Source organism: Alexandromys fortis, unplaced genomic scaffold (genome assembly GCF_014885135.2).
Source record: "Alexandromys fortis isolate MF-2015 unplaced genomic scaffold, M_Fortis_MF-2015_v1.1 scaffold_111, whole genome shotgun sequence".
Taxonomy (NCBI): domain Eukaryota; kingdom Metazoa; phylum Chordata; class Mammalia; order Rodentia; family Cricetidae; genus Alexandromys; species Alexandromys fortis.
In genome coordinates this window covers 3657871-3678897 of record NW_026067996.1, presented here as the reverse complement: position 1 = coordinate 3678897, position 21027 = coordinate 3657871, and the positions used below count along the sequence as shown (strand labels likewise).

The following is a 21027-nucleotide window of genomic DNA, read 5'->3' as shown; positions in this document are numbered from 1 at the left end:
TATATAGATATATATAACTTGAACTTAAAAAAAAAGTGCAACAGTCAAATAAAAAAGCCCACTAGATGGGTTCAGCAGCCCTCACCGTCAGCATCAGAATGAGAGCCAGAGAAGACAGGGGCTGAATGTGGAGGTGGAAAACAGAGACTGCCTGATCCATACAACACACCAAACGTGGGAGAGAAGTAAAGGAACAGACTTCTGGGAGCCTTGGCACCACTTACAACCATGTAGCACTGGTGAGCAAAGCTTTAGGAAAAGACAATGAATGGGCAAGGAAATAATGAAGAGTTAATATTTCAAAATCTCCCAAATTTAGCAAGATTGAAGAAACGGGTGAAATCAAACTGAATAAATATATTAAACAATGCACATCTTAGTCAAGCTACTTTTCTATTGCTGTAGGAAAGCACCACAACCAAGAGCAATTAATGGAAGAGTCTATTTCTGTTTACAGTTGCTGAGGGAGAATCTGTAATGGCAGGAAGGCAGGTGGCCAGAGCAGGATAGGAAGCATAGAAAGTGAGCTAGAAGTGGCACTAGGCAATAAACCTGCAAAGCTCCCCAGCCCCCTCTTCCTGCCGCCTTCCTCCAGCAAGGCCCCACATCCTAAAACTTCCCAAAACAAAACCACCAGTTGGAGACCAAGTGTTCAAACATGAGCCTATGGTGAGGTTTCCCATTCAAACCATTATAACTGAGCATAAAAATCTTGAATAGGAGAAATGGCACCTTAAATATATGAATATAACAACTGATGAAAGACACTATAACATGTGAGTCACAACACACACACACACACACACACACACACACACACACACACACACACACCCGCATCACGTTTCTAACATCAACATGTCAGGTCGCAGTGTTAGGAAGGCTGAGAACCACCAGGCTAGAAGAGAGAGGGGAAATAACTCAGTGACTTAAAGCCCCTTTCGGGTGAGGGTAATCTTAGATGAACGAGGAAAGGTAGCCATCAGTGGGGCTACTCTCCATGAAGAAGCCTTAGTAGAAAAAGCAAAAATATTAATAAGAGAAACTTGTCTTTAACTCTTGATTTTTCTTAATTAATTTAGAGAATTGAAATAAAAAAGTTTAATACTTTTTCCTTACAAATTTATAAAAAAGCAGTAAACTAATTATAAATAAAAAAAATAAGTGTAGCTAAGGTTTTATATTTTAATTGAACAGGGAAAATGGTAACACCAGTAGCTTGTATAACACACACATATGAAGGAATATATAAATTTAATAAGTTATAAATATATGTGAAGTACTTCCTAAATGTAATAAGATATGATATCTTAATAGTTACATTAATACCCTGTACTGGTTAGTTTTATGTCAACTTCGCACAACCTGGAATCATCAGAGATGAGGGAGTCCCAGTTAAGAAATTTTCTCCATAAGATTCAGGCTGTAGGCAAGCCTGCTGGTCATTTTCATTTTCATAAAATTTTAATTACTTGTCTTTTTAGCTATGAGTGCTCTATCTGCAGGTATGCCTATATGCCAGAAGAGGACATCAGATGCCATAGAGGGGGTTGTAAGCCATCATGTAGTTGCAGGGAATTGAACTCAGGTCCTCTGGAAGAGCAGCCAGTGCTCTTAACCACAGAGCCATCATTCCAGCTCCTGTAGGTTGGTTTATTAATTAGTGATTTATGGAAGAGCTCCACCCACTGTATGTGGAGCCACCTCTGGGCCAGGGTTGTATAAGAAAGCAGACTGATCTAGCCATGAGGAGCAAGCCAGTAAGAAGCCTCTGCATCAGCTCCTGTCTCCAGGTTCCTGCTCTGCTTGAGCTCCTGTCCTCACTGCTTTTGATGATGAACTATTACATGGAACTGTGGGAGAAGTAAAACCTTTCTTGCCCCAGTTGCTTTGGTCATGGTGTTTGACCACAGTTACAGAAACCCTCACATACCCAAAGCAAAAACTCAATAGCAATCAACAGTAGTGCAGATAAAGAGAAAGGATTTCTCAAGTCTAGTAGCCCACAGGGAAGCTGGAAAAAGAGTTGGGAAGCAAGAACATGGTCAGTGATTTATAAGTAACTGAAATGAGATTTATGCCCTGGCAGTGCTGAAGCGTGTATGGGCAGCCCGTATATGGCGGGTCTGTTGAACTTGTCCATATTGGGTGTTATGGTCTAAGTTGATGAGGATGGTTGACCAGGTTGCTCCCTCAAGAGGGCACCAGGTCTCATTACAGATGGTTGTGAGCCACCATGTGGATGCTGGGAATTGAACTCAGGACCTTTAGAAGAGCAGCCAGTGCTCTTAACTGTTGAGCCATCTCTCTAGCCCCCAATTATAAGTAACTACATGAAATTAATTGAATGCAACAAAACTTATTTCAGATGTAACAGCTGAGGTATGCTGAACATAAAAATATATAGGGAAAACATATAAATAAAAATATTAATCACAAAAGACTAAACATCATAGTATATGCTAAGGAAGCAAGAAAAAAACCCAAACATTTCACAAATAAGCACTAGACTTCTTTAGAAAGAAAAAGAACCAATAATTCAAAACAGTATTCACAAAAGAAATTATTTGCTTTCGTACAATTTTGTGGCCAATTCTTTCTCTGTAATATCCTGACCTCAAACTTGTAATCTTCTTGCCTTAGTCTCCTTAGTGCTCAGCCTGAGGAAAAAAATAAATTAAATGAAAATATTGCCTATCAGAGCAGAACGAAACCCAGTGAATGACAAAGGTAGATGTGTAGTATTGAGCACATTTATAAAAAAGAGAAGGCTCTGGTCTGTAGTCTCAGCTTTTATTTCAAGAACCTAGAAAAAGAAGAGTAAGTCAAACTCAAAGTCAGGGATGCCTTAACAGCTAAGGACCCTGGCTGTCCTTGCAGAGGACCTGATTCCATTCCCAGCATCCACATGGTGTCTCATAAAGTTTGTGACTCCATTTCAGGGTCTGGCGTCATCTGATGACTTCGACAGATAACTGCATGTATGTGGTGCATGTGCATGAAGGCAAACACTTAAACATGTAAACTAAAAATAATAAATCTCAGCACACATGCACACACACCCAACATGCATAGACTATAGAGCAGATCACAGGGAGAGTAAAGAACAGCAGTCACTGGAACTGAACCCTGAAGCAAATGCCTAGGATGGCTAATTCTGCAAAGGTTTAATAGACCTGAAGAGCATCTATAAGACAAAGAATGAAAGATGGAAATTTGCCACTGTTAATCAAGCTGGGAATCATCACTAGTCCTGAAGATGCCAGAAGCTACTAAGAGAATGTGGCCACGGGTGTATATATACACATTTAATAAACCACATCAGTCGGACCAGTGTTTCCAGAGACATAGCCTGTAGCTCTAGTATGACATGGGATCTTTTAAGGAGCCCTTAACTTTTAGGAAAGTAAGTTTATAGTTTCAAACTCCTGGAGAAAATAAGATTTTACATGGAGAATTCTGTTGTAGAAGAATGAGCACCATTTCTACACAATGTTTTTATGGCAGTGTTACCCTATGAAGGATACAAAAGAAGGCTTGCCATGTATGCCTACAGCACAGGTTCAAACCCTACTACTGAAAAACAAAAGGAACAAAAAACTCAAGGACATTACAAATAAAAAAAGGAAAAGAAAAAGAAAATTTAATTGGAATAGTATGCCATATTAACCGACTAATGAACAAATCCAATAGCCAACATGCTGTACCCCGGAAGACCCAGCTCTAAGGAGACTGTCGAGTTTGAGACCAACCTGCATTGTGAGATCCTGTCTTTAAAAAAAAAAAATACGGGGTGGGGGACGGACAGACAAACACACACATGTAATCTTAATAACACAAGAAGGAATTTTAAAATTACTATATTCATAATAAACACGCGTCCTAACTGTCCCAGTGCCCAGCTTGTTGCCTTTGATGGTGTCTAGGGAAAGGTGTAATCTTTCTAGCTGTTTCTTCTTGTGGTGACATGAGGTTCTGTAGTTATTTCAAACTAAAAAGTTGTGCCTGATGGTTTTTGTCAGCTTGTCACAAACCTAGACATATTTGGAAGTATGCAGCATCCCTCCATGACCTTCGTATGGGTTCCTGCCTTGAGTTCCTGCTCTGAAGCTATAAGAGGAAATAAACCCTTTCTTCCCTCAAATCTCTTTTATTCGTGGTGTTTTAGGTAACTGAGACATAAATTAGAACCAGGTGTGAGACATTGGTGTGACAGACAGAAAGGATTATGAAAGGACTTGAGAACTTTGGACTGGAAAAGCTATTGAGTACTCAGAGCTCAGTTGGCTGTTTTGTGGGAGCTTGGAATGTATGAATGTTGGCTATATGCATGTTGGATATATAAATGTTGGGATAAATGGATGTTGGCTATATGAATGTTGTATATATGCATGTTGGCTATATGAATGTTGGGATAAATGGATGTTGGCTATATGAATGTTGGGATAAATGGATGTTGGCTATATGAATGTTGTATATATGCATGTTGGCTATATGAATGTTGTATATATGCATGTTGGCTATATGAATGTTGTATATATGCATGTTGGCTATATGAATGTTGGGATAAATGGATGTTGGCTATATGAATGTTGGGATAAATGGATGTTGGCTATATGAATGTTGTATATATGCATGTTGGCTATATGAATGTTGTATATATGCATGTTGGCTATATGAATGTTGGGATATGTGAATGTTGGATATATGAACGTTGGGATATATGAATGCTGAGTTTTGTTGTGATGATGGAAGCCTAACTTGTAAAATCTTAGAAGTTAGTCTTGAGCGTCCCTTATAGATTCTGTTGTGGCCTTTTGATAATTTCAATAAAAATCCTATGGTCCTGGTCTGCTAGGGCTGAAGAATTGACTGTAATTAACAAGAGACCAGCACTCCCAAAGTGAAGCCTTTGCTTTAATGGGTTAATTATTTCTGGAGCTGAGAAATTAGTGGTGTTTAGGAAGAGGCCAGCGTCATTGAGGATCAGAAGTCTGGAAGTATTTCCTCGGGGTCAGCACAAAGAAGCTGTCATTCAGAGAAGGCCAAGACTATACCTCAGATGGTGGTTGAATTTGGTAAAGTGTAAGAGTCTCCCTGGTGGCTTGAAGGTGTGACATGGTCCTGGAGAGCCGCTGAGATTTGGCACTGTGGGAAGACAGGAGAGGCCACTGGTGATGGTGTAGCCTCAGTTGTAGTAGAAGCCCCAGGATTTAAGGGGTCAGGGAGAGAAACTGGGACTTGGCATCATGTGGCAGAGTCAGAGTTCCTGAAGGGTGCCTCCTTAGTTGTCTCCCAGCATTCCGGAAACCCCAGTTCCAGAACTATGGAACAGTCACCAGGGAGGGCACTAGCTGTAGAGCCAAGCTGGTGTGAGCCTGTGAGATGTATGTACTGTGTGGGTTCTGCATGCTAGAACCGGAGAGGTGGAGTTCCTTATTAAGCCAGTGTGAGGCCCAGAAGATTTTGAGTCCCAAACATTGAACACTGAATACTATAAATACTAATTTATAGTATTAGAGTTTGCTTTTGCTTTAATCCGATGGTAACTGGGCTTTGACTCTTCCTTGTTTGAAATAAGTATGTAGCTTACTTTTTATAGGCATTCACAGTTGAGAGAGTTTGGATAATTTGGAGAGAACTTGAACCTTGAAAATGGCTTTGAATATTTTAAAGAAAATGAGCTTTTAAAGACTGGAATTTTTAAACGTTGGAATGTTTTATATGTGATATTATGTGGCATTGACGTTAATATAAGGTCTTGGGAATGAATAAGAAAGAAAGACTATGGATAAATTACATGTTTATTTGTCAACAAGGGATTAGTTGTCCTATTGGTTTCTGTCAATGTGACACAAACCTAGACATATTCGGTAAAAAGAAACTCAATTGAGAAAAATGTCCCCATAAAATTGCCTGTAGGCAAGCATATGGAGCATTTTCTTGGTTAGTGATTGTTGTGGTCAGCCCAGGGAGGTGGTAGTACCCCTGAGCAGCTTGTCCTGGGTTATTTAAGAAAGCAAACTGAGCAGGCCGGTAAGCAGTAGCCCTGCTCCATGGCCTCTGCATCAGTAACTGCACCAAGCCCCTGCGCCGACTTCCCTGGATAGTGGACTACAAGCTGTAAGATGAAATAAACCCTTTCTTCCCCTAATTGTTTTTGGTCACGATGTTTTGTCACAGCCTAAGAACATAACTAAGACAAAGATTGTTTCTGAAGTGGTGCACACTCCTGTCTCCCCGCAGTGACCAGTGTAGTGCAGCTGCATCTTTGTGTGGATGAGTGCGGACCTCAGAGTCAACTGTGCAGCTCCGTGGGTTTCAGGTCCATCTCTGCCGTGTGTCCGCAGTGCCCTTTGGCAGAGTTCATCTTGTATCCCCATTTTTCTCTTCTGTAAAATGGGGATAGTAACTTTGCTGCTCCTTACTTTCCCCACAGGGTTATTATGAGAACTAAATAAACTAACATATGAAATGAAGTTCTCATGACTGCAAGTGGCCCTGCAAGACGGAGTGATGATGGCAACTGCTGTATTAGTTTACATTTGTTGTTATTGACATGGCTGAAATGGCACACTTTTCTCTTCAACAGTTAGTAAGATTTGAGTCTAAAATCCCAGTCCTTTCTAATACTGATAGCCTGAACTTTAAACTTGGGATAAAAGAGGATTCATGCCAAAACTTCAAATGCTTTTTTTTTTTTTCTCTCTCTCTCTTCATTTCTTGTTTTCGTTGCCAGTTGTGAGCCAGAACTCTTGAACTTGGGGTTCCCATCTCACCCACTTAGTTGCTCAGTGAATCAGACTCAAGCAGAACTTTGACCTCCAGTGCCTTGATCAGCTCAGGGAAGCACAAAGGCATCTTCTACCCACTTTGCCTGCGACATTTCCATCGCAATGCCCTTGGGATATTTCAGATCTCCAAAGGGCCCCAGTCACAGCTGAGACCTTTTCTCTAGGGTTGGCACATACTTTCCAGAAGGCATTTGGACACCATTTCTGTTACTCTTTCTCTCTTTTTTTCTTAACAGCCTGATTCTACTTGTAGTAGATAATATGGGTTGCCTTTGCTCTCTCTAAAGCACAAGTTAAGGACCAGCAAGGTGATTTCCCAGTCAGGGTGTTTCCCCCCCAAAATGACAACTGAATTCAGAACTTGGGACCCTGACAATGGAAGAGGAAACTGACTCCTGCAAGCTGTCCTCAGGCCTCCACCTATCCCGTGGCACGAATGTGCCCCCACACTCAGGCCTCCACCTATCCCGTGGCACGAATGTGCCCCCACACTGATAAATGAGTACTTAAGTTAGGATGTGGTGGAGAGGGATCGTATGAGTGGGTTTGACGTGCTGTGTGATCCAGGGCTTCTGCATTGTCAGGAAAGGCCTTATATGATAGAATAGGTGCATAGCAGCCTTGTTTGTGAATCCCAGTATTTTAAATTAAAGTTATAGGCAAATATAAAGTAAATTAAAATTTATTCTTTGGCAAATGCGAAGACTGATTCATAAGTCTAGAGAGCAGTAGACTGTAAGAAAAGCCTGTTGTTTGTATCTTTTTCAAAAGGAAAGCTGGTATTTTATTTTAAGCTTTCAATAATTCATTGATTATATCTTAGAAAGGGAAATGTCCTTCTAAGATTCACCCTAGGCTATTATCATTCCAACCTCCAGCCCTCTAGTGGTTTGGCTATACTGTTGGAATGTATCTTTTCATCGGTTCCTGAGCAGATACGCAAGTGTTTGTGATTCCTCTCTCTTTATACTTTGTTGTTATTCTCTCTTCTTAAATAAATTTCTTGTTTTTGTCTCTGGATCTCAGCCATAACACAAAGACGACATCATGGTTAGACCCTCGGTGCCTGAACAAGCAGCAGAAGCCTCTGGAAGAATGTGAAGATGATGGTAAGGACTAAGAGGTTTTAGGATCAGCAAGTTGGGGGTTTGACTACATGTGCATATTGTCTAAAGAGTGCTCAGAAGGTCAATCAGTGTTTAACACTGAAGTGGTTTGGGTTTGTTCAGTTCTTAAGAAGCACACTGTGGTTTAGAATGCAAGAGTGACGTAAACAGTATTCTTTCAAAAGAATAGTTCAAAACATGTACATTACAGTGTAGTTGTTGGAAATAGAAGCAAACACATCCTCTGCCTCAAACTTGGAAAAGACTCTAGAGAAACTCCAGGAATAAAGAAACCAAAGATAGTTTGATTTTCCACACATACTAATGTACTAGACCCTAACCCTATGTTATAAAAGCCTTCAGGGAAGAAATCAGGAAATTTTCTTGGTCCTTTTTTCATAATTCTTGTTTCTTGGGGGCAATGGGAAGATCTTGACATGTTGGGAATATCCTTGTAGCTTAAAATACAGATGTAATTTTTGAAAGGCTGTTCCTCCAAGAGGCAGGTGTTAAAGCTGCTTCTTAATCTCCCAAATGTTCCTTCTGACTATACAAGTTTCCATTGAAAAAGATTATTTAGAGTTTCCAAATCGGGAAAAAAAATAAGGCAGAGCAAGTATGTCCTCTTTAGCACTGGAATCTAACCCAAGTTTGACCAAGATTACTTTCTATTGGGGACATAGTAAAAGACAAACGGCTTGTCTTGCTGCTCATTATACAATTCTGGCACTTGAATTTATAGTATAATTAATTGTAGAATACATTTTTCCCTTTGAGATAACAAAGCCGTATTAATTTATTCTGAAGTGCAAAATTGTTGCATATACATATATGTAATATTTGGAAAATGCAAGCCAGTGTTTTGAAGTATCATACAGTTAAAAGCCTTGTACTCTGAGAATTTCCTGTTGCCTATAGCTGCAGATTATATAAAATAAATATAGATTTGCATGTTTGTGTTTATTGGAACAAGTTCAAGTAGAAATATGTATTTTTATAATTTAAGAGGCACAGTGCAGGTGCTTATTTTATTTTGGTCCCTTGTTTCCATAACTGAAGAAGGAATGAACCAGGTATAGTCAGGGCTGTTTCTCATACACTGGGAATAAGGGCTGTCTGAGTGTCTGAGGATTCTGTTTAATAGACTACATAGGTGACCAATTTTCAAGGATCCTCACGTGCATGCTTTAGAATGTACTTTAGTACAACTTGATAGAACAAGTTTGATCTCTTAGACAAGAGATGAGTCTGAAGGCACGTTAGCCATTTTTATCACATAGGGTCTTTAGGGTTCGTATCCATTATAAGTACATGAGAATGTGTGAGAATACATAGTACTATGATTGCATAGATGACAGAAGATTGCAAAACCTTTTAGTGAGAAAAATTGCTGTGGAATACATGCATTAAGAGGCATTAATGGTTTTGTTAGCAAATTTTCAGCTCTGCATTACCAGCATTTTCTTTAACACAAGCATACATCCATGCCAAGTGCAATTCATTCGGTAATTACCTCTTCAACATTAGGATCATATATTTTATTCATTTAGAATGACCTGTATTGCATACACCATAAACATGTAATCTTATGACACGCCAGTTTGTGTTTTCTGACACAAGTGCACAGATCTGCCTTACTGTTTGCTGTTACGACTACGGCCTACACATGCTGTGCCTGCATTGCTTTAGACTCTCAGCTTCACCTGCACATAGAATGCACATAGCAGCGTCATCCTTAAATAGTCTGAGGTCGCTGCACTTTCGCTCGCCTTTCTCAAATGAGTGAGGACCCACAGTATATTAATTCCCTTTGGTCATTGATCTTTGTCTAGTACCATTAGAAGGCTTGACTTTGCTTCTTTAGTGCCAGGTCAGTGTTTTCAGTTGCCTGGTTACTGCCCCAACAGGCCGCCTCAGAGAGATTTCAGACTCGGGCTAATTAGAACCAAACTCTTGACCCTTCCCCAGCCTGTGCTAGTTGTTCCTGTGTTAGTTGAGAGCAAGTGGCTACACACTCAGGAATCCCAATGACTTGTCACTTACATGTCCCTTTCTGATGCATGAGTCAGCTCGTTTCCCATGCTTCCTAACACTTCTGGACCCACTTGCTGTTTTCTTCCCTGCCCGTGCCATCCCCAGCCGGTTCACACGTGTCTCCTACCTCCCTGTTTCCCTTCTGCTGCTCCCAGCAGTGTTTGTCAGTGTCAGTGTGACGATGTCTTGCTGTCCCCCATCACGGCTCTCTGGTCGCTCAGTAACTGCCAGGCGTATGTCTGCTTTTCCAGCTGTCTTTGCTCCACTCAATCCTGCCCTGTGCTTTGCACTCCCACTAGGCCTCACTGAGTTTCTGCCTGACAACTAGATGCCTCGTTCTTCCTCCTTGGCATATTTTCACGGTTCCCAGATGCTGAGGGTCTTCCGTAGGACACATCCATTGTAAACCCCGCAGGTGTATGCTGACACACACTGCCTCCGCACAGCATTCAGCGCCCACAGAGCTCCAATTCTAGGCATTTTTGTTGACATCCGTACACCCTTCACGTTGTGTCGCCATTATTTCCATGACCTTGGAGAATTAGGCATGCTCTTAATTTCAGTTGGACTTTTTTTTTTAGCTTTGTACATGTCTCTTCTTCCAAAAGAGTCATTGTATCTGTGTTGATTTAACAGGCCATTAGCTCAGTGACTGGCCCATAGTCACGGATGGGGGGATGGACAAACTCTCCCCCAAAACAGTATTATGTAATATCTAAATGGGTTTTTTGCAAATGATTTTTTTTAAATCTGACAACCTATTTTTTTAAAAAAAAAAAAAAAAAAGACTGTCAGTCAAAACTTACTGTTCATGCCAGATGGGCATTGGCAGTCTGTCCGTAGACTCCACGAGGGCCCAGAGATGGGATCCTGAGGCCAAACTGGCTGCTAGGACTAGGTGATAAATGGGTAGTACCTAAGATGATCTAGGAAGTGCTCTGAGCACTAGCGTATAACACTGTGGAGAGAGGCTTGGACCCCTTGGCTCTGGGTTTATATAACTCCTTCCAGTGCAGGCAACAACCACCTGCCCTCTGTAGCTGGGGAGATTTTAGCAACAGAATGACTTTGGTTTGCTGTGCTGTGTTCTCTATCTCAGTAGTTATCCACTTGTTTTATTGACAGCCAGAAGGGGTCAAGAGTGAAAGGATTTTGACTTGTTTTGCTGGCTGAAATAATTGAGCACGCTTTCACTTGACTTAGAAAGCTTATGTACAAATAAACAGACCAAAAAGCAATGAGTGAACTCTGCCCTCGTCGCCCGCAGTGTAACCTTCAAGCACCCCGTCCCTGGTCCATGTCGCCATGACACAGTTGATCTTCCCAGCCCCTGCTGAAAGGCACGCTATACAGTCTCCTTTCTCACTCTGACCTCACTGTCTGTTTTTCAAGCGATATTACTTTTAAGTTAAGTAATGCTTTAATTGTGAGTGTAATTGCTTCTGCGATGAGAGGATTATTAAAGGATTAAAGGACCGATATTGAAAGGTCTCACCGCTTTGCTGCAGAGAAGGTCTGTAGTAAGTGACTTCCCACTTAAGGACGTGGGAGCCGAAAAGGTATTTATCATCTTTTACAACCAATCAAATAACATTTTGACATGCGAGGAAATGAGCTGTATAATTATTTTGCCAATACCAGCTCTTACCATTTTGTGATTTACACTGAGGTCAGGAGTTTAGTTGCCAAGCCAGTGAAACAAACCACAATTCAGGTAAGGACACAAGAGTGGTGTTTGCTGCTGTTTTCTGAGGGAGTTTCTCTCTTGGTGCTGGTGTCTGAATTTGTCTCTCTCTTTTCTGTCTCATTCCTGCTCTTCCTTTGGAGAAGAAGGGGTACACACCGAGGAGCTGGACAGTGAACTAGGTAATGCCCTGCCTGCTGCTGTCGCGTGATTCGCCTACGTGGTGACCTGCTGAATCCCTCTGTGCCTTGAGTGTGTGCGTCTCCAGTTACAATTTTCAGCCTTGCTTGCCCATGAAAGGCAGTGAATGTATTCAGTGACAGGCGTCAAGCAGAGTTCTGTGTAATACCCGGTGTTTACAAAGAAACAGTGTGAGCAGATTAAGTGTAGAATGAGAATCAATTGGCCACGAGTGGTCTTTGGATTCAGAATTGGGGGAAATAAACAAGGGATGCTTGCCATGACCCTCGAACTTTCGTGTAATCTGTCTGTGCTTCATTGCTTTATTTGTGTAGTGTGCAAGGTTGTTTCTGTGAATGATGTAAACAAGCCAAGTAAAACAAAAATTCAAGAGACAAATTTACTGGTTGCTATGTGAGCTATGTGAAATAAAATAATTCCAGTGAGGAGCTGCATCGCTGATGAGTCTCACAACTGCATTGCTGTGAAGTCATGGGCTGTGAACCGCTGACCCTCTCACTGCAGTCAGTGTCTAGAGCAGCAGGTGCGCCGTTTATTGTGCCGTTTCCTGTGGAGACTGTCACTGTAACTCAGCTCTTGACCACCCTGGCTGGTATAGTTAGGAGTAATTTGCATGTGTGTTTAGTGCTGTTTCTTTGCTTTGCCTTTGGACTGTATTGCATTATATTCCCTGTGGAGTGATAATATGGAGACTTGAATAGTTTTGAAGTTAATTGCAGTCCATCTGAAACATGACTGCAGGAAGTGGGAAAGCACTTTCAGGGAAATTGCAAGGGAAAGTTTTGACTGATTGAAAAGTGGCCCACACCTGTTTTAATTAGAAGATCATTTGACATGGTTGTGAGAGGACTCTCCCAAGATTACTGAGTCTGCTTGCATTTTTAAATTGTCCTAAGTCCTCGTAATGCGAATGTGTTTTATTTTGATTACTGCTCTCGTTTGCTTTTGGTTTCTCTACATATAATATTGGTTGACTAGCGCTATAGTATAAAATTTAGCTTCATTTTATCAACATTTGGAAGATATTCTCTTAAAACTAATGAAAACATCAGTAAAGGATGATAACTACCTAGGGCCTGATTTTTAAGTTGCTTAGTAAACTATCCTGTGGTGGTTGTGATGGGAATGGCTTGAGGTTTGCCCTGCGTGATAATATAATCAAAACCAGTTCTATTTTTAAAAATTGTCAACTGCGAATATTAGGTAGCGTTATTGAAAAAGACAGAAGTAGTGCCCATTTATTGAACTAATTTCAGCCTGTGCTACCACCTGAATAAAATATGTGGGTGACCGACCTGTGGTTCTAGGTGGCTGGTGGAGATAACGTACAGAGCTGTGTGTGGTAGCACACGCTTCATTGCTTCTAAGGAAGTTTGAGTATTGGCATTTGAGGAAAGAGGTTTGTAATTTCCCCATTGTAACTGTGGTATTGTTAGAACTTGCCCTTAGCATTGAAGACACTTTGTGTTCTAATGATGTGGCCCCACCTGATTCTTGGAGATATTTTGTCGCCATCTCTGGGATGAAGCAGACTGCTTACCTGCTGAACTGACTCCCTGACATGTACTCGCTCTTCTGGCTTATTTACTGACTCTGTGACATGTTGTCAACCTGGCTCACCTTCTTCCTTTCCACTTTTAAATATGTCTAAGTCAGGGGCTGGAGTGATACTTTAGTTGGTAATGTGTGTGTCTGGCAACACAGGGACCTTTAACCTTTGTTTTTTTAAAAAAGGTTAGCTTAACACTTAAAATCCCAGTGCTGAGGATAGAGGTAGGTGGGACTTGCTGGCCAGCCGGCCTAGCCTAACTGGCGAGTTCCAAATGGATGAGAGATCCCTGTCTCACGGAACATGGTTGTGGCTGGAGAATGGCTCATAACTTACTGCAGAAGTCTCACAGAGTTCAGTCTCTGGAATCCACATAAAGGTGGAGGGAAGAAACCCAGTCCTCTGCCTGCTCCATGCTCACAGTAGCATGAGCCTCCCCATAATGGCCACACACACCTTCACATGCATGAACATGTACATGCACACACGCACATACATTTGCAAATCAAATTGAAAGGAGAGCTCCCTCCATGCTTCTGAGGAGACTTCTGAGAACTTGTTTTGGTGATCAGCACATGTTGGTGCTGTACTGAGGCTTTCTCTATTACCTGGCCCTCTTACGGGGCTGACCAATACCTTCTTACAATACTTTTCCCTTCATCAAAGATGAATTGAATGTGTTCCATTCCAAAGCAGTCACCCACATATCAAATATGTTCTCATGAGTAGTATATGCATGCCACCTGATTTTTGTTTGCACACTTCCGTTGTGTAAGAGTAGTGTGCACACTCAATGTTTGCCCCACTGCATTTAGTTCAGATTCTGTTGACAACTTCACTGTCCATTTTATTAATAAATGTAATCTTTTTTTTTTTTTCACAAAAGTACCTCTCAGGTTTTCAGTGAACAGTATGAGTCCATATGCCAAAAGGAATCTCTAGCCTGCCTCTGGGGGGGCATAGGCAGTCACTATGGGTATTGGATACGGGTCACTTGATTATAGAGTTGTTTCTGAACTCTATTATGTGAGCTGGGTTAGTAGCTCCATTATGCATTGGGTTTGCAGATTCTGTCACAGTATTATAAATGTGTCTTTAGAATTAAAAAACAAACACCCACAGAACCTTCCTTTGATCTAGAAGGGAGGTATTCAGGTAGTAAAACCAATTAGGGAAAATAGAGACTTAAAGAAAAAAAGCCCTCTGACAGCTTTCCCACATACAGAACATTTGCTAATCAACATTTGCTCCGAGGGTGGAAAAGCAAGCACACAAGGGTAGACAACCATCCTAGCTCTTCTGTGCGTTACTGCCAGGCCCTGGCTATGGGCTGTGTGCTTTGTCTGCATTTTACAAGCATCTTCGTTCAGGTGAGCCAGGGAAAGGTATGTTCAGAGATGTTTATTAACCAAGCAGAGTCCACAGGGCCACAGAGCCAATGTGGACCCTAAATTACAATCCCAGATCTGAGCGATGTTTAAAGGATCTCAGCTCTCTCTAATCCCCATAGCAGGCTGAAGAGTCTTGCCTGTCTGTCACTCATCTGTAGGCATAGGCAGTGTGTCTTCAGGAATGTTTGCCTAAGACATAATGGAATCAGTTTCTCTGTTAAATATTTTCTGACCTTTTTCATTTTCCAGAACTAAATGGCAAATTCTAAGACAAACAGTTCTCCCCCCTCCCCCCCCCCCCGCTTTTTTTTTAATTGATGACCTATTTCTATTTTAAGCATTAGGAGACTAATTCCTGTTATTAAGTTAATTACCACATTGGAAGTGAGAAATCCGTCTTTTCATTTCAAACTAAGTTTTAGCTTAAAAAATTCAAAAATTTATAGAATTGGTTTATCTGTTTTAGAAATGTTTAATGTGTGTGTGCTTGTGTATGTGTGTAAGTACACAGAGTGCTTGCTAATCAAACTTGACCCCAGGCCCCCTTGCTCAGAAAAGCTAACTGACTGGCTGAATTTCTCAACTCTAGGATGTTAAGTTGCTAACGATACAGGAGTCAAGTCAGGGCTGGTTTCTTGTATCTTCTTTGTACCTCCACCAAAGCCCAGTACTGATGTGTTCACGTCCCCTGTGTTCCTGGTATCTAACATATCCACAGGCAAATGGTCGTGGTTCTGTTAATGTTTGCCAAATACAATCAAGGGCATATCTCTACCATTTTTTTTGATGTTAATCGTATCAAGTATCTGACTTTCAGGTCTGGTTTAATGGCTGATAGCACTGTCTATCACTCCCCTCCATTCTTCTACCCCAGACCCTGCAGACATTTGCATTTTTTAACCTTTAATTTCTCAACTCCTTGAAAATGTTTCCCTGCTTCGTTTTTATTGAAATGGTAATTTCCAGCTTTTTTTATTTATTTAACTTTTATTTTATGTGCATTGGTGTGAAAGTGTCAGATCTCGTGGAAATGCATTTTCAGACAGTTGTGAGCTGCCATGTGGGTGCTAGGAATTGAACTCGAGTCCTCTGGAAGAGCAGTCAGTGCTCTTAACCACTGAGCCATCTCTCCAGCCCCCAGGTAATTTCCAGCTTTGTAAGGAGACTGGTTCCCAGGCATTTGATTGACTTTGGTCTTAAAAATCGGAAATTACAAACAAGGACTATGTTATATCATGTGTTTTAATGATATTGTCTCCTAAACTCAGAGACATCTTAAAATCTACTAAGTGCTTTTTAAAAAGAAGTGGGGAGTGTCCTTTGTATGCAGGCATAACCTGTGTGGCAAATGCCATAAAATCAGTGTCTCTTGATGTGCAGCCAAATTTGAACAGAACATGAACTTCAAGTAATTAGTTTGCAAGGGCTTGTGTACATGTTCATGACTCCACTACACTCTGACTGTTCGTAAAATGTAAGAACCCTTTGCTGACAAAACTGTCAATATTTGAAAATCCCCAACATATCATAATTAAAACACTAAGTGGACATAACAAAAAAAGTGTACTAAGAGTTCCAAGAGAAAAAATACAAGTCATATATAAATGGAAAGTTAACAGAGTAACAGCAGATTTTGCAGGCCTCTGAAACTCTGAAAGCCAGAAGAGCCTGGAGCAATGCATTCCAAGCCCTAAATGTCTGTTATTGCTAGCCTGCAATAATATACCCAACAAAACTACCCTCTGTAATTGAAGTTGAAAGAAAAGCCTTCTGTTATATAAACAATTATTTTAAAAGTTTACAACCAACAATTTAAGCCTAAAGAAGAAACAGGAAATTTTTTTTTTCTAATGAACAAAGGACTAAGCATAACAGAGACACTGTGGGAAGACATAGGAAGCCATAATTATTAAAGCACAGAGCACCACGGAGAACACACCACCACCCAAAATCAACAACAGGACAACTGCAGTTAACGTACATTTCAGCTGATAACTTTAAATGTCAGTGGCCTCGATTCTCCAAGCAAAAGACAACATGAATGAATGGAGCAAGACAGAAAATCGGTTCTCCACGAGGAATACATCTTAACTTTAAAGATAGACACCAAAGTGCTCTAATCAGATGGGAGCAGGAAGCAATCAGATGTCTCTGCACTAGCATCTGACACAAGACACTCAAACTTGAAAGTAAAAATAATCAAAGAAATGGAGACACTTCGTCCTAATCGAGCTAACAGTTAACCAAGAAGACATTAAAATCCTAAAGATATATGCTCCAAATTATGGTCACCAAATTTCATGAAAAAAAAAATGACACTGCTTGTTTAAAGACACTGATTAGAATCCATCTAGTAATAGTAGGTGATTTCAATACCCAGTTTCTCTACTAGATGGGTCATCCAGACAAAAGTATAAATGGAGAAACACCGGAATTAATTGGACCGATTAATTAACACCAAATGGACTTAATTATATGTAGATACTTATCTACAGAATACTCCTCTCAAACACCAAAGAATTCAGATTTATTCTGCAACATATGGAAGCATTTCTAAAACATACCACATCCCAAGACACAAAAAAAAATTTTTACAAACCAAAAAAGATTGAAATCACTCCATGTATTGCATCTGATCTCAAGATAAAACTTTAAAATGGACAACAAACAAATCTCTAGTAAATATAAAAATTCATAGAAACTAAACAACTTATTTCTGAAGCATTATTGGGTCAAAGAAGAAAACAAAGAAATACAATTTTTCTTCAACTAAATGGAAATGAAAACACAACAAAACCTCTGGGACACATTGAAAGCAGTACTAGTAGGGAAATCTTTAGCTCCTAGTTCCTACATTTAAAATGAGAATATGAGCAAGGCAGTCAAAACCACGAGGGGTTCACCCACTAAGACAGTGTGTCTGAGCTAATGGGAGCTCACCAACTCCAGCTGGACTGGGAATAAATAATCATGGGATCTAACTGGGCACTCTGAATGTGGTTGACAGTTGGGGCAGACTGAGGGGCCAATGACAATGGCACTGGGATTTGTCTCTACTGCATGTACTGGCTTTTGGGGACTCAATTCTCTTTGGATGCATACCTTGCTCATCCTGGATTTAGTGGGGAGAACTTTGGACTTCCCACAAGGCAGGGTGCCTTGCCCTCTCTTAGGACTGGAGCAGGGTGGGGGAAGAAGAGTGTGGGGGAGAGCGGGAGGGAAGTGGAAGGAAGAGAGGAAGTAGGAATTTTGATTGGTATTATTTTTAAAGTAATAAAACAATAAAAAATAAAAAAGAGGGGCAAGGCAATGGTGGCACACACCTTTAATCCCAGCACTCAGTAGGCAGAGGGATGCAGATCTCTGTGAGTTCAAGTCTACACAGTGAGTTTCAGGACAGCCAGGACTATACAGAGAAATCCTGTCTTCATAAACAAAACAAAAGAAGAAAATCAAAAAGAAGAAAGAAAAAGAGCACAAATAAATGGCTTAACAAAGTAACTCAAAAATTTGGAAACCACAAAAGCAAATCAAATCAAACCCAGTTGTGTTATTAGTCAGGGTTCTCTAGAGTCACGGAACTTATGAAATGAATCTCTCTCTCTCTCTCTCTCTCTCTCTCTCTCTCTCTCTCTCTCTCTCTCTCTCTCTCTCTCATATACGTGTGTGTGTGTGTACACACTTATGTATAATGAAATGAATATATTATATATGTGTAATTTATTGGAATGACTTACAGCTGCAGTCCAGCTAATCCAATAATGGCTGGCTGTGAATGGAAAGTCCAAAAATTTAGTAGTTGTTCAGTCCCACTAGGCTGAGTGGTTCAGCTGGTCTTCTGAATATGCTGGAATCCCAAAGAAGTAGGCTCTAATGCCAGTGAAGGAGTGGATGTCCTAGCAGGGTGTGGGCAAGCAGGCAAATAGCAATAGCTTTCTTCTTCCATCTTCTTTCATGTCCTTATATAGGCTTCCAGCAGAAGGTGTGGCCCAGGTTAAAGGTGTGTCTTCTTGCCTCAAGATCAGATCATCAAAAGAATGTGTCTTTTCACCCCAAGCTCTGAATCAAAGGTGTATCTTTTGATTCAGACTAGAGAATTGGATTCGCCTGCTTCGAACCAAGTTAAATCTCTCACAGGTGTGCGCTCCATTTCCGGATTGTAGTTTACTCCAGATACAGTCAAAGTTGACAACCAAGAATAGCTATCACACCAGTCATCAGCAACAAAAAAAAAAAAAAAAAGAAAGAAAGAAAGAAAAAAAGAAAATCAGAGCAAAAATTAATGAAAGAGAAACACTACAAAAAATTTACAAATCTAAGAGCTGTTTTTTTGAGAAGATAAATAAAATTGACAGACAATTGGCAAACTCGCCAAAAAAAAAGAGCAGAGAGGACCCAAATTAAAAGATTCAGAAACAAATAGGAAAAGCATTACAAAAGACACCAAGAAGTTCACAATATTACAGGAGAATACATTAAAAACCTACACTTTGTTAAGCTGCACAATGTAAAAGAAATTAATTTCTAGATCCAGCCAAACCACCAAGATTAAATCAAGAAGAAATCAACAACCCACAGAGAAGTATAGCAAATGAGGAACTTGATATACTAATAAAAAGCTTTCAAGGCCAAGTGAAATCACAGAATTCTTCCATTAATCCACGGAAGATCTACAGCCAAGCCTTCTTAAGCTACTACAATAAAAAAGAGAAAAGAAAAAAAAAAAAGAAACAGAAGGAGCACTTCCAGAGTCAGCAGTGCTCCAGATAAAGACACAACCAAAAAATAAATAAATAAAAGGACAGGCCAGTATCTCTGAATATAGATTCAAGAATGCTCAATATAATACTTGCAAATAAAATACAGACATACATCCAAAAGATTATACACCATAACCAAGTTTGCTTTATCCCTGAAATGCATAGAGCATTGAACATACAACGGTCAATAAATATGATAAACTACATAGATGGACTTAAAGACAAAAATCGTATGATAATCTCAATAGATAAAGAAAAGGCCTTTGGCAAAATTCTACATTCATTCATAATAAAAGTTTTAGAGAATGTGAGACTAGAGGGACTGTGCCTTAATATAATAAAAGCTATGTATGAGACACCCGCAGGTAATCTTGGATCAGTTTCACTGATGTCAGCAACAAAACACTATCTTCACACATTTTTATTGAGCTTGAGGTACTAGCTGAAGTCATAGGACAAGAAAAGGAAACTAAGGTATACAAATAGGTAAAGAAGTCTGTCTACACCTCTTTGTAGATAGGATGACATTGCATATGTATGTAGATGCTATGACACTGCACATTCAAGATTCCCCAAATTCTGCCTGAAAACTTCCAGAAATGATAAACAAATTCAGCAGTAGGAGAAGATATAGAATCGATTTGCATAAATAAGTAACTTTTCTATATACCTACATCCCATCTGCCATATCCTCAAAGAAAACAAAGTCTCTAGGAATAATCCTAACCACAGAAGTAAAAGACCTCTACAGTAAAAACTTCTAAAGAAAGAGATAAACACTAGAAAATGGATAGACAGTCCATGCTCATGAATTGGCAGAATTAATATTGTGAACGTAATACTTATACCAAAAGCTGTTTACAGGTTCAGTATAATCCCCATGAAAATCCTCATCTCATTCTTCATAGAAATAGAAATAAAAAATTTAAAATTCATGTGGTACTACCCCAACAGATCTCAAATAGCCAAAACAATCCTGAGCAAAAAGAAAAATGCTGGATGGATTACCATACCATTTCTTAAGATATATTGCAAATCATGGCAATAAAAGCATATAGTATTGGCACTAAAACAGACATGTAGATCCATGAAACAAATTGAAGACCCAGACACACAACTCCAATCATTTAATAATTGACAAGATTACCAAACATAAGCTGGAGAATAAAGAATTTCAACAAATGATGCTTGGAAAACTGGACACACACATGCAGAAGATTAAATTAAAACTGTACCTATCACCTTGCAGAAAAACTGACTCCAAATGGATCAAAGCCTTAACCAGAAACAAGGAAACTGCTAGAAGAAACATGGGGAGTACCCCTACATAATAAAAGGGTGAGAAAGGACTTACTGAATCAGACTCTGTTTGCCCCCCACCCAAAAGATCAACAGCTGACAAATAAGACTTTAGAAAACTAAAGAATGAATCAACTGGGTGAAGAGGAAGCCCATAGGATGCGAGAGATTTTTACCAGATAAATATCTAAGTGGATTAATGTTATATA

General features: G+C 40.0%; 1 protein-coding gene across 23 annotated transcripts in view; it reads left to right on the top strand.

Annotated features, from left to right (window-relative positions):
* Positions 1 to 21027, top strand: part of Magi1 (membrane associated guanylate kinase, WW and PDZ domain containing 1) — a 602777-nt gene that overhangs the window by 498111 nt on the left and 83639 nt on the right. For 12 of the 23 annotated variants that reach the window (XM_050160299.1, XM_050160292.1, XM_050160290.1 and 9 more), the window contains 2 exons: positions 7821 to 7903; positions 11762 to 11800. In XM_050160299.1, the coding sequence (XP_050016256.1) occupies positions 7821 to 7903; positions 11762 to 11800 (122 nt within the window). The remainder of the gene's footprint in view (positions 1 to 7820; positions 7904 to 11761; positions 11801 to 21027) is intronic. The other 11 variants (XM_050160291.1, XM_050160289.1, XM_050160298.1 and 8 more) reach the window with 2 other exon arrangements.